Below are 12,343 nucleotides of genomic sequence, written 5' to 3' on the forward strand. Positions count from 1 at the left end.
AATACAACTTCTTATATCGGGTGTGTCGTTCACAATCACATTAAATTATATCGCATATACTTTATGATATTCTATGTCGAATTGTAAAAAAAATAACCTAATCCATTCAGTGGTTTAACCACAGGAGTCAGTTTTCGTTTTTATAATATACAACATCATGTGTAAAGCAGAGATAAAGTTAGGAGTATCGTATGTTTTGATCAGTTGACGGCTGTCAGTTTTCAAGGGAGAATTTCAGTTGTTTGTAATAACTGACTTTTATATGGTGTTCTAATTTTTGCACATTTTTATTCCATTTACTTTGTTTGGAAAAATCATTTTTTTTATTTTTAGGTATTTTTCTTTTATCTTTGTGTTAATCGACATATATTAACCAGTATATTAACGCATTTCATTTAATGTGATTATGAACGACACACCCGATATATGTATATTTAATTGAATAATGAATTTTATAGAAGATAGAAAATGCAGGATTCCTAAAATAAAAGTCAAAAATTCTGCAATATTTTTTATTCGTCATAACCTACGATCTACAAGCTGACATAAAGGATATTCATATATTACACGACAGTACAAGACGCCCTCGCGACATCCTCATAAGTGAAAACGCTTAAAGCTCACCTTTTTTAACTTAAACATTGAAACAACACTCAATTTAGTACATTTCTGAAGAAATTGTTCATAAAAATCAATGATAGATTTCGTATTTTATGTTAATTTACTTAAAATACTGGCTTAAATATAAAATTAGTCACTCAATCAAATTCTACCATAACACAAAGGTGTTGCCATATGAACGAAAAATCTACCAAACTCAGTGTTCCCTCAACAAAAAATACAAGTTTTATGTTACATTTTTTTTACATAATAATTAATATTTATTTATATACGCTTAGTTTAAACATGGAGACTTAGCTCGCGTCGCTTACAATACATTTTGAAAGAGAAACACGATTTGGCAATGACACAGTCGGTTATAAAGTATTTACGTGCACTTAAATTCTGTTATTATTTCAAATAATAATCATAGCATCTTTCGTACCAAATTAACAATATAAAATGGCCAGTTCCACCAATAGCAAGTACCATTTGGGCACAACTTAATTTATATGCCATAATCGACCAAAATGGAAGATTTGAAACAACCAATAGAATTTCTCCTTTCAAGGAAACTACTGAGTGGTCGGAGACCAATATTATTTAAATAACAAAATCCTATTGGTTGTTTAAAAACTCCCCTACTTTAGAAGACTCTGGAAATTAGTTTAGTCATATTATGATGTTGATAATCAGAAAATACGTGATGAACCATGCCACTAGATTTACCGATTACAATTACCAATCCATCCATGTGTTGTGATAGGATATTTAATTTTGACAATATCTTCATATATTTTATGTCCAATTTCAATATTTAATCGAAAAGTAACGGATGGATTGGCAGTATATTAAATACTTTGTCAAATAAACAATAAACATACTTAACAGATGATTTAAAACAAGTTATATACCAAACCCATAATTCAATTTTACATTGTCATTAAGAACTTCTGTTCAAGCAATTTTTTTTGTATTTTTTTATTCAATGCAATTTATATTACTATAAAATTCAAATTATTTTGAAGTTCATTAAAATCGTTAATCGGCCGTTCCCAATATTTAATCCATCTGTTGTTGCTTACTAGAGATAAGAATTTGAAATTGCTCATAATATCAAAATACTATCTCTATTTGACTGTCATTGCACAGCTTTGGCAGTCGTTACGGGTAGTTAGAAGCCAGTAAGTCTGACAACCAGTCTTACTAGGTATTGGGTTGCCCAGGTAACTGGGTTGAGGAGATCCGACCCAAAACAGTTGGGAAAAGGCTAGGCAGATGATGATAGTAAGCAAATCAACTGATGGATAAACAGCCGTAAATGATAAAATACAGATGACTTTGAAAGATTATTCAGTATAGGTACATTTTGGAACGAAGCTTTTAATGTATAGATAGACTTGTATTATTGTCCGCATATCAGAATTGAGTCGAAAACATATTGAGTGTCAATTCCGATTAGGAACTATTTCATCATTCAGAAAAAGATGAACAAAGTAAGTATGTCTTGGACACCAATGGCTGATAAAAAGGTGAAGGAAAAACATCTTGAGGAAACCTGGACTATAAAGTCTGAAATCAGCAACCCGCATTGAGCAAGCGTGGTGATTAATGCTCAATCCTTCTCCGTGTGAGAGGAGGCCGCAGCCCAGCAGTGGGACGATAAAAAGGCTGTAACAGTAACAGTATCCTGCAGATGCATCAGTGTATAATTAAAAAAAGACCTGTTTAGTATATTCTAGCGATATGTTTTCGACTCAATCCTCCGACTTTACAAAAAGATGTGCTTAATTTTATATACAAAGAAAGCTATGTCATAATATTGAACATTATTTAAATATAAATTGACTAAACATTTAAATTTTTATTAAAAAAACAATCCGTCTACCGTCTGACATATTCAGAAAGCGTCAGAAATTCTGACAAATGTTAGAACCTTCAGCATTGTTCCCGAGATTCCGAGTAGCAGTATTTTTAATATATTTTTCTAGTCTTTTTTATATTTCTATAAGATTCAAGTATTTAATGTAGAGCCTCTATTCTATTGAATAAATACAGCTTACAAAAATATAGTAATAAATGCATTTTTATTATTATCATTTACCTATATTTTTTTTCAATATGGCAACACAATATTTCTTTTATGTGGCAATACTGCAACAGATTTCAACTAAGAATACTCTTATTTGGAAAACATGATTACGACATAATAGTGGATTAATTTTAATCAACTAAGTATAGGTATTTTTTTTTAACATGATCCATCTTAGAAGTTTTCAAAATTGAAACCCGCTACAATATGCATTCCAGTCAAAATTAATAGGCACCTTTTCCATGTAGATTCTCAAATACTTTCAAGTATCATATTAGAACCAAAAATCTGTAAGGGCCGACCATTAGTGACGAGGTATTTTCAGACAACTGAAAATATAACTTAATAGTATGGCAATAAAGTTGAAATTCCAATATACGGTAGTTGAGTTTTGTTCTTAACCACTTACGGAAAAAAGAGGGGTGTTATAAGTTTACACATATGTAATGTGGTACCGTAGCTCTTAAAATGGATGATCCGATTTGGACGCGATTTAGGATGAAAGTAGGTGTCTAATCAGGTTCTTGGACATATTTCATCAAAATCGACTCAACCGTTTTAAAGTTATTGTACTAACAAAAGTTAACATTGAAATATCAACCTTTTTTCCAAACTTTTAAGTTATATTTCACTTTCTCATTAAAATTTCTAAGCTATTTTGTCATCCATATAGAAAAAGGCGCCAAAATCGAGTCCATTGTTTTTTCGAGAAAACATTGAGAAATATATATAGAGATTCCTTGTCAACAACTTAACGTATGAGAATTAATTTGTTTATTTCATAATATAATAATAATACTTGTTTAGATTCAGTTTTGAAGCGAAATAGACAAAAAAAAATGGTTAATATTTATACATGCATTTTCGGGAACACGTTAATGTCGGTCGTGCTTGTGGTCTCTCTCCGGTGGTGTCGGGTTGTCGTCGTATCGCGCTATGAGAGTGAAGGAATAGTGAGTGCACCGCAGTCCAAGCAAATGTGCCCAAACTATAATATGTCCTGCGCAGCTGGCTGATCTCCTTACATGAGAACAGCCGCCGTGGTCGATAATCGGCTAGGAGGACATCATTATAATTTCATCTATTTTCCGTTGTGGAAATATTTTGAAAAAAAAAAATACTCTCTGTTTTTTTTATCATCATCATCATCATCATGAGCCTATCGCAGTCCACTGCTGGACATAGGCCTCTCCAAGTGCACGCCACTGAGATCTATTTTCGGCTTCTCGCATCCAGCTTTTATATATCGCTTCAAAACTTGATCAAAATTGTGATGATTAAACAAGAAATTAATAATAATAAGTAAAAATAAATTGTCAATAAATAATAATAATATAACGAAACAAGTGACTTATTATATAATAACTAAAATATATTGGATTGTATACTTTATACATAATAAAAAATACAAATTGCAGATTGGACTATACAAGAAAAAAATAAAACCCGCTTTGAAAACTCCTCCTTTTCGGCAACTTGGTGAAAAACGATTGGTGTTACAATTTTTTTTAAGTGAACATTTTATTAAAATATTTTTTTTTATGCCTTTCTTTAAACATTTTATATTTGCCATGTATAGATTTGTGTATGTTTTCCTTTTTAATTGATTCTGCAATCAATATTTAAGATTATGTATAAAGTATACAACAATATATTCATAATACAACTTATTCATAATACATTTCACAATAAAAATGAGTTTGTTTGTTTAATATACAAGATAACAATTTAATGGCTAAATGTAGTGAGACTGCGGGGTTATTTTTTATGTTATATTTTTCCAATTATTCATAATTTTGTGATAATGTCACCTTATCATGGTTTTTTAATCATTTGTATAATACGCATATAGATTTTTGATACACATTTTTTTAAAAAACTTCACAACTTATGCATAAGTAACAAATCTCACCAAAAAAGCAAGCTTACAAACAATTTTACAATTTACACACGGTTGCTTTAAAAATGGGTCAGTGTTAAAGTATTTTTTTGTATAAGACTGTAATAATGGGGATAAGCAATTAGTATATTTCGTTTACAATATACATTTATTACTTCTACTCTTTTAACACGATTTTTCAGTGTAAGTCAACGTTTATGTCTAATTTTAATTTCTGACCCCAGAATTTTTAATTTAATATTAAAATACCTCATTTCATATTTATGTACCTGACACTTAACCAAACCAAGAAAATCCACCAACCAATTCTCCTATAAATATATTTTTTGTAACATTCACAAATACTAGCAAAAAAGAAAACGTTCTTTACAATTTTTTTTTTCAAGATGGCCGACTTAGCGTGACCAGAGACAACCGCCGCCAGTCTCACCACAGTCTATGGTACATTTATGAGTAATTCTGTCAATGTCAACCGTTATGTTGAGATTTTTGCTCGAAAATCGCCGTCATATCTCTTATATTATATGTGGGGGAAACTTTCTCCTTTCTGTAAATAAAAATTGATATATTTTATTAGTAAAATTTGTAGTTTTTTTGTATTTGGTTTACGTAGTTATAAAATTTTGACAAAGATGAATCGAGTATAGTTGGTGCCAAATTAATGGCGTACACTTAGTTATCTTAACTTCGTTACGAACCGCCAAGAAGTTTGGCGAAAAGTATAGATTTTTCGTAACTGATTATTTGTATTACAAAGTGGATACGATAGCATACATAGACATACTTAAATATTAAAGTATCATATCCATTTTGTTAATATAAATTCACTTAATATTAGAAACTGGTGCCTCCTTATATATTATTTAAACAAAAATTTCGTAAAAAAAAAAAAATATATATATATTTAGACAAATAATTAACAAAAAATAATAAAGAAAAAAAGAGTTGCCAGATCTAAAAAAAATAGGTGCAACAGTAACTTACTAAGCTTCAAAAATACACATAAATTTTGTGCAAAACTAAAATAGTTATGATGTTATAACTTCACAAATTAAAAGCCAATTGTACACGAAAATCAAAACAAACGATTTTACTACGAAAATAAAGAGACGTGGGAGATATCTTTTTTTATAAATATTTTTCTGTGTAAGAGTGTTTTCAACCATTCGTAAAATCAGTATCATTCATTTATTTATCATCATTTAATATTTGGTCTAGGCCAAATTATGGCCAAAACCAAAAAGTAATTGACCAAGCTTTTAAAAGCTGAAGTAGTTAAAGGCTAAAGTTTTTTATAAAGGTAAACAAATTTTTCTTACTTTGGCAATACCATTAGTTTCGATTTTTTTTTACTGGTAATTCATCGATAAACGAAATCCAAAGGAAAAGTTATATTTGATTTTATAGACATTGATCTGAATTATTTGCTGAATTATTTTAATTCTATATATTTTCCAGTAATTTGTATTTCTTTAACTTTTTATGGGTGTATGTGGTACCCCACATAATTGATTATTTTTTAGTGCCTTACCGACTTTCCATAAACGTTCTCAATTCGTCGGGATCTTTTTTTATATTTGAAAGATATCCCCCACCGCATATATACACACTTACCTATCAAACTGGCTGCTCTCTTGATTGCCCTCACACCGAAACTCTTTTTCAGGACTAGAAGGTGACGGGATCGATTCCAGGTTGTTGCTACTCTTAGCCAGGCTGAATCTCAGCCTCTGCCCTAAGTCCACCGTATTCCGCCTCTCAAACTTAGGCAATTCATCTTTTAACCTTTCACAATTCTCTATTTTATCATCTTTATCTTTCCGTATCTTTATTCGCGTCAACTGTTCAGGACTTGAACGAAAAGATTGCGAACTGTATTTCTCTCGGAGAAAATTTCTCCGTTCTTCCTTATATTTCTCTATTCTTTCTCTGCTTAATTTCTTGTCACAGTCTAAAGAGATTAGGTTTTTAATGTCGGGCCTATCGAATCTTTGTATCAAAGAGATTTTGTTCTCTGTGGTCGGAGTTATTATTACTTTATGCTCGTGTTCGGTATTTAAATTTAAATCTGGAAGTTTCTTGTTTGACGTTTTAACTTCTAGACTTTTTCTTCTATCGTTTGATTCGTCGTTACCAAATTCTTTTATAAACGCGTTCTCGTCTAAAGATCTGGCATTGCAAGAATTTTTTGATAATTTATAAGCCTTAGGCGACGCTGTGGGAATTTTGACGTCGATTTTTTTGACTTCCAATATCCGTTTTTCGTCTTTTCGTTCCAAACTTGGGTATTTGATTTCAGCTTTGAATTTATCGAAGGTGAACGCCGCTTTTTGTTCCGTAGGACTTTCGAAACGGATGGCCAATTCTCTGACATTCATAGTTTTGAAATTGCCATTTTCACCATTTTCAACATTTTCTTTTGTGTTATCAACATTTATAAGGTCTTTGTCACAAATTTTGAGAGTGCCAACATTAATATTTTCATACTCATTTTGTGTTTCGAACGCAATGTTTTCATAATGCCTGTCCTCTGGTAGCAACATTGCATTAACTTCATCAATACTCTTTTTGAAGAATTTAACTTGGCTATAGACATCTAAATCGTCATTAAGATTGGTTTCAGTCGGAGTTTCAAGTATGATTAAGTCCTCAAGATCATCAGGTTGGCAAGCCTGTTGGGTAGGCAAACTTGCATCAGTTTGAGGTACACTAGCGTCTTCAACTATCGACAAATTCTTTTCTAAATCAATATCTTCGTAGACCGAATCCCTATCATTTGTGGGTGTGTCTTCAAAATTCTTAGATTTACTTGGAGATCGGAATGTAATACTAATGGTAGATTTTAGAGGACTTTTTAAGGGACTCCCTGGCGAACTTTTACTTGTACTAGACGACTGTAAATTAATGTAATTCGGTCGTGTATAGTTATAACATTCGTACAACTCATCGGCTTTTGTTAAACTGACGTTGGAATAACTTGACGAGCTTTCGTGAGATGACGTCATGACCTTCATTGCATCATTGTCATCTTTTTTCTTATCCGTGTGATCGGAGTTGGATGAATTCGAAACTGCAGACAATCTATTAAGATTCTGATAGCTAATATCGGTGGAGTGTAACGGACTGTGTTCTAAACTGTCATGTAAGCCTTCGGAGAAATCTTTAAGGTTTTCGTAATCAGTAGCTTTGAGTTCACATTTTAAGCATTTTTCTTGATCACAGTTGTTACAAATTTCACTTTTAATCTGTATAGTATGTTTATTTGACTCGCTGATTTCTGAATCGCTTTCTAGAGGGTCATATATAGGTGTGACTGGTGTTAGAGGGCTAGAATTGATAGTGCTTGTAGTTAATGTGGAGACGGAATTTTCTGCAGGCCAATCAATTTTGATGAGGGTTGAATGGCCATCTTTGCCGTGCCAACTGAGCCTGTTTGTCTGTTTATCAGTGTCTAAGTGCATACCACTGTATCGAGCTTTGGATTTTCTGGGCGAGTTTCGCTCTCTGAAAGTGTTAATGTTAAGTTTAAGCGGAAATTTAGGTTGTTATAACATTTATGTGGGGTTTGTTATGTTCGGCTTGGGAATTTGTTGCTTTTTTGAAAATATATGAGAACATATTCTTAACTTTTTTTTGTAAATTGCAGTGATTCGGCCTCAAACTCAATGGTGCGGGATCGAATTCTATAATTGTTTGATATTGAGACCAAATATGTTGTATTAAAAATCTTGATATTTTAGTCGATTATCCAAAAATTGACATTTTATGTGTGTTTAAAATAATTGAAATTGATGATATTATATCCGATAATAGTATGGCTTGGAAAGTACAATTGTATCTGTATTTTTTTTTACCAATTGATTGAAAAATCCTAATTAATATTATGGGTAGGTAATTTAGTTAGAAAATAAATGCAACAAATCGACAAGACAAGACTAAATTAAATGTAAGAGATTCAAGTGGCTACTCACACAACTTGATAATATTACATGTTACTGAAAATGTTCTGAATATAGCTCTATTTATAATTTGTACGAGTTTCAGATTGTGGGTATAACAAAAACAAATGTTACCGACTCTAAATATGAATAAACGGTTAAAAGTAAAAAAAAATATAAAGCATCTATCTACTATTTAATTAAAAGAATATCTTCAATAAAATTCTTTAACTATTTTTTGAAGTTGTTTGTGCTAGACCCACAATCTTTTTAGTGAAAAAGTAGTAATAGTTCTAAATATGTATGTACTCGGATCAGAAATAATATACATGAACAGTTTCACCATATAAGGAAAAGGATAAAAGTCAAAATTGTTAATTATCATTTTTTTTTAATTTTTGACAAAAAACTAAAGCTTTAGAGCATTCATGTACTCATTTTTAACCGACTGTCTATAAAAGGAGTGTTTTTTTTAGTTCAATCAAAATTGGATTTCAATTGCCGCATCAAACCAAAACTGAAAATGGGTGAAACTGTTCTATGACTACATTCGATCTCTATCTTCAAAAAATAATGAAAACTAACTTATTAGTCTAGTTTATCATTTACCTACAGAAAAATGGACCCAAAGCAATTCTTCTTTTTTCGTTAATCTTATTCTCGTGTATTTTAAATACATTTATTGTTCTATTGCTAAATATATAATCTGGTATAGACACGTGATCTCGCGAAAGCGGGTGAGGAATACTTGTGTAAATGTATGTGCACATTGTGTTTGTATGTGGGTGGAGTCGCTGATTCATACATAAAAAGTATGGCTGACCCGCTTTCGTGAGATATACCATCAATACCAGATTATATGATCAGCAATATAACAACAAATTCATTTGACAAAGAATACCATGTTTTAATAAAACTATTGTAAAACAAGTCTATTTTTCCACAGAGGAAACAACAACTAGACACGGCACTATGTATACAGAACACAACTACACACAACTATGTATAGAGAGTAAGTATATGTATGTATAATGTATATGTATATAATATTATGTTTGTGTCACATACCTGAGTTTCACGTTGCCTAGAGAGGTCGGGAAGTCTGTGAGTGACGCTAGTGGACTATCTCGGTCTTTGCATAGTCTGTGGACAAATTGTTATTATTTTGATATTTTAAAAGTCAAGTATAGTAATATTTTAAAGGAGAAAGTTTGTTAGTGTGTGTTCGTAACTTCTTCACGTGTTTTGATGAAACTTGGCAGTATGTAATGTAGCTTATTCATTAGAACAACGGATAGGCTACTTTTTAATCGGATGCGGGAAGTTGTTCCTATGGAGGGTCAAACCGCTGGTGGAATCTAGAAATAAAATATTGGAGGTTGCGGAAGCACAGTAATTTTTTATGTGGAACTTTTAATTATTATTTGAGGGGAAATATTATCTGGATTTTAAGTTTAATCACATTTCTAACAAATCGCCATTAAAATGAGTAAGTATAAGATCCAAAAATTGCACATTATTTCATAGCTGTTTTTTAACCCTGCTATTAGGCACTAATACACATTTACACTAGATTCTATTTATGTTGGTGTCATACTTACTCATTAAGGAAAACTTAATCTTCTACCTCTCCTCTCTTGATAACACAAGGGTCCTGTTCTCACTCCTCTCCTTTAAAAAAAATTGCCTATTCAGATCCTTACCTCTTAGCAATATCGGAGTTGGGCGGCGAGGCAGGGCGGGCGGAGTGACGCTTCTCGGGCGGCGGGCGGGAACGCGGAGACTCGCCGTCGATGTAGCCGATTGAGGAAAGTTGCTCCTCTAGGGCTAGGCGACGACTGGGGAGAAAAAATAGCATATTAAAATTAACTTTGTTTATTGAGGTTGAAAAGCTAAAACGTATAAACAGGTAATACTCAAATACACAGTACAAAATAGACTACTTGAAAAACAACAATAGTTGAATACCTAACCAGAGTACAGGAGTATTTCGATTTCAGCTAATAAATATTTACAACCCGTGCCGATAAAGAATGGGATTAGAAATCGCGACAGCTGTATTTGCCTCTCGCTCATACACTATAGCACATGAGCCAGAGTTGAATACAGCTGTCGCGATTTCTAATCCCATTCTTTATCGGCACGGGTTGTATTCATTAAACACTTCTATTGAACACACAAAAGTATGTACCATAGTTACGTTCATCAATTCTATGCAAAATATGTACTACTAAGTTTACTTATAAAATAAAATAATATCAAACTTAACAATCAAAATAATATTTAACTAACATTAAGAACAAGTCCACAATTCAAGTTTGTAAAGTATATCCAATTCGACAAATCTTGTAAAAATATCTTTAAACCACACACTGTGACATGCAGCGTGATATTTTAAAAGACTTTCTGAAAATAATACAATATTTTTACTTTATGTCGATGTCTTAAGGTTGAGTAAATAAATGGGGTATGAAATCGACCTTATGATAAAGAAGTTAAGATGCATATTTGAAAGAAATGAAAATCTGTTGAAAATAAAATAAATAATCGATTTTGATGCCGTTTTCGGCATAGTATTTGTCAAGTCAAGTTTTTAGCGAGTAAAGTATATTATAATATTTTAGATTTCATAAATGAAAATGACTTTATAATTCCTAATTATATTTTTCCTTGTTCTTCTTCTAAATCCTATGTTTAATAATTTTTGATTTATTAATATTATATTGCATGCCAATTGGTAAAATATGGCGGATCTTTTTACCCTTATGTAACAACATCATTGTAACCCGTATTTGCAATAATAAATATCTTTATCTTTATCTTTATCTTTAACAGTCACAGACTTAGCAGAAAGTTTTAGGTACCTATATTAACTACTGCCAAGAAGAGTTATTATTAACAGAAGTTCGTCGGAATTAGGTATAGTTTTTTTTATGTATTTACATTGATTTCATATATGTCTCAAATACCGAGATTAAATGAAGATAAAGTTATGTATATATTTTTTTGTAAAACATGGTAAAAGCATATGCCTCTCATCTTTTACATGGCGTACAAAATAAAGAACAGACAAAATCATGACGTAAAAAGTTATTTACTAATTAAACAGGTTTCAAAACTCACCGTTCAGCCAATTCGTTGGCTTGGTGTATGTCGACGCGTAAGTTACGTCTCGGACTGGGCTCCGCGCTGCATAGACCGGATTCTGGCGGCGTCGAGCACAGGGAATCACCCTAGAATAGACAGAAAGGTGATTAGGTTATTTTGAATTAAAATGAAAGATAAGTAGCATTAAAAAAATGAGAATATGTTGAGATTCTCTACAAAGGAGATGGCCAAAAAAAAACCCAGAGTCGACAGAAACTTCGTATGTATGGTTGGATTCAGTATAATTTGTAGATTACAAAAAGTATTTCATATCATCTAAAAACCATGGGGTTCTCTTTTTACAAGGTTATTTCGATTAAGATTTTAGTACAAGTAAAAAAGCTTAACTTTTCTGTTTGCCATTTCTTTAGAAGTTGTGCGTCTAGGATAAAAACTTTACACTCAGGTGTATGTCTGTTAGCACTATACAAGTGAAGGTTTAGAGCTGACCTGATGATGGAGAAAGGGAACTCGGCAATGGTGAATATTAACTACCTCGTGTTTGGGCTTATATTATTCGCATACTAAAAATAAAAAAAAGTAAAACTTCTTTTTTTTTCTTTTAAGTTTTTTTTTTTTATCAACCTTTGCCAGTTCAGAAGTTTCCACATAACAGGGAAACCTCTTCAAGTAGGTAAGGTCGGTACTTAATCGTATCTGGAGTGG

General features: G+C 31.8%; 1 protein-coding gene across 1 annotated transcript in view; it reads right to left on the reverse strand.

The window, feature by feature from the left end:
• Nucleotides 1-498: 498 nt before the first annotated feature.
• The window catches only part of LOC124643844 (GTPase-activating protein CdGAPr), a 39,138-nt gene continuing 27,293 nt past the window's right edge, over nucleotides 499-12,343 (reverse strand). The window contains exons 22-26 of the mRNA XM_047182952.1: nucleotides 11,654-11,763; nucleotides 10,234-10,368; nucleotides 9,599-9,673; nucleotides 6,207-8,096; nucleotides 499-5,139 (exon numbers count right to left, since the gene is read on the reverse strand). Of these exons, the coding sequence (XP_047038908.1) occupies nucleotides 5,061-5,139; nucleotides 6,207-8,096; nucleotides 9,599-9,673; nucleotides 10,234-10,368; nucleotides 11,654-11,763 (2,289 nt within the window). The 3' untranslated portion in view covers nucleotides 499-5,060. The remainder of the gene's footprint in view (nucleotides 5,140-6,206; nucleotides 8,097-9,598; nucleotides 9,674-10,233; nucleotides 10,369-11,653; nucleotides 11,764-12,343) is intronic.

This window comes from Helicoverpa zea, chromosome 28, assembly GCF_022581195.2.
Source record: "Helicoverpa zea isolate HzStark_Cry1AcR chromosome 28, ilHelZeax1.1, whole genome shotgun sequence".
NCBI classification, from domain to species: domain Eukaryota; kingdom Metazoa; phylum Arthropoda; class Insecta; order Lepidoptera; family Noctuidae; genus Helicoverpa; species Helicoverpa zea.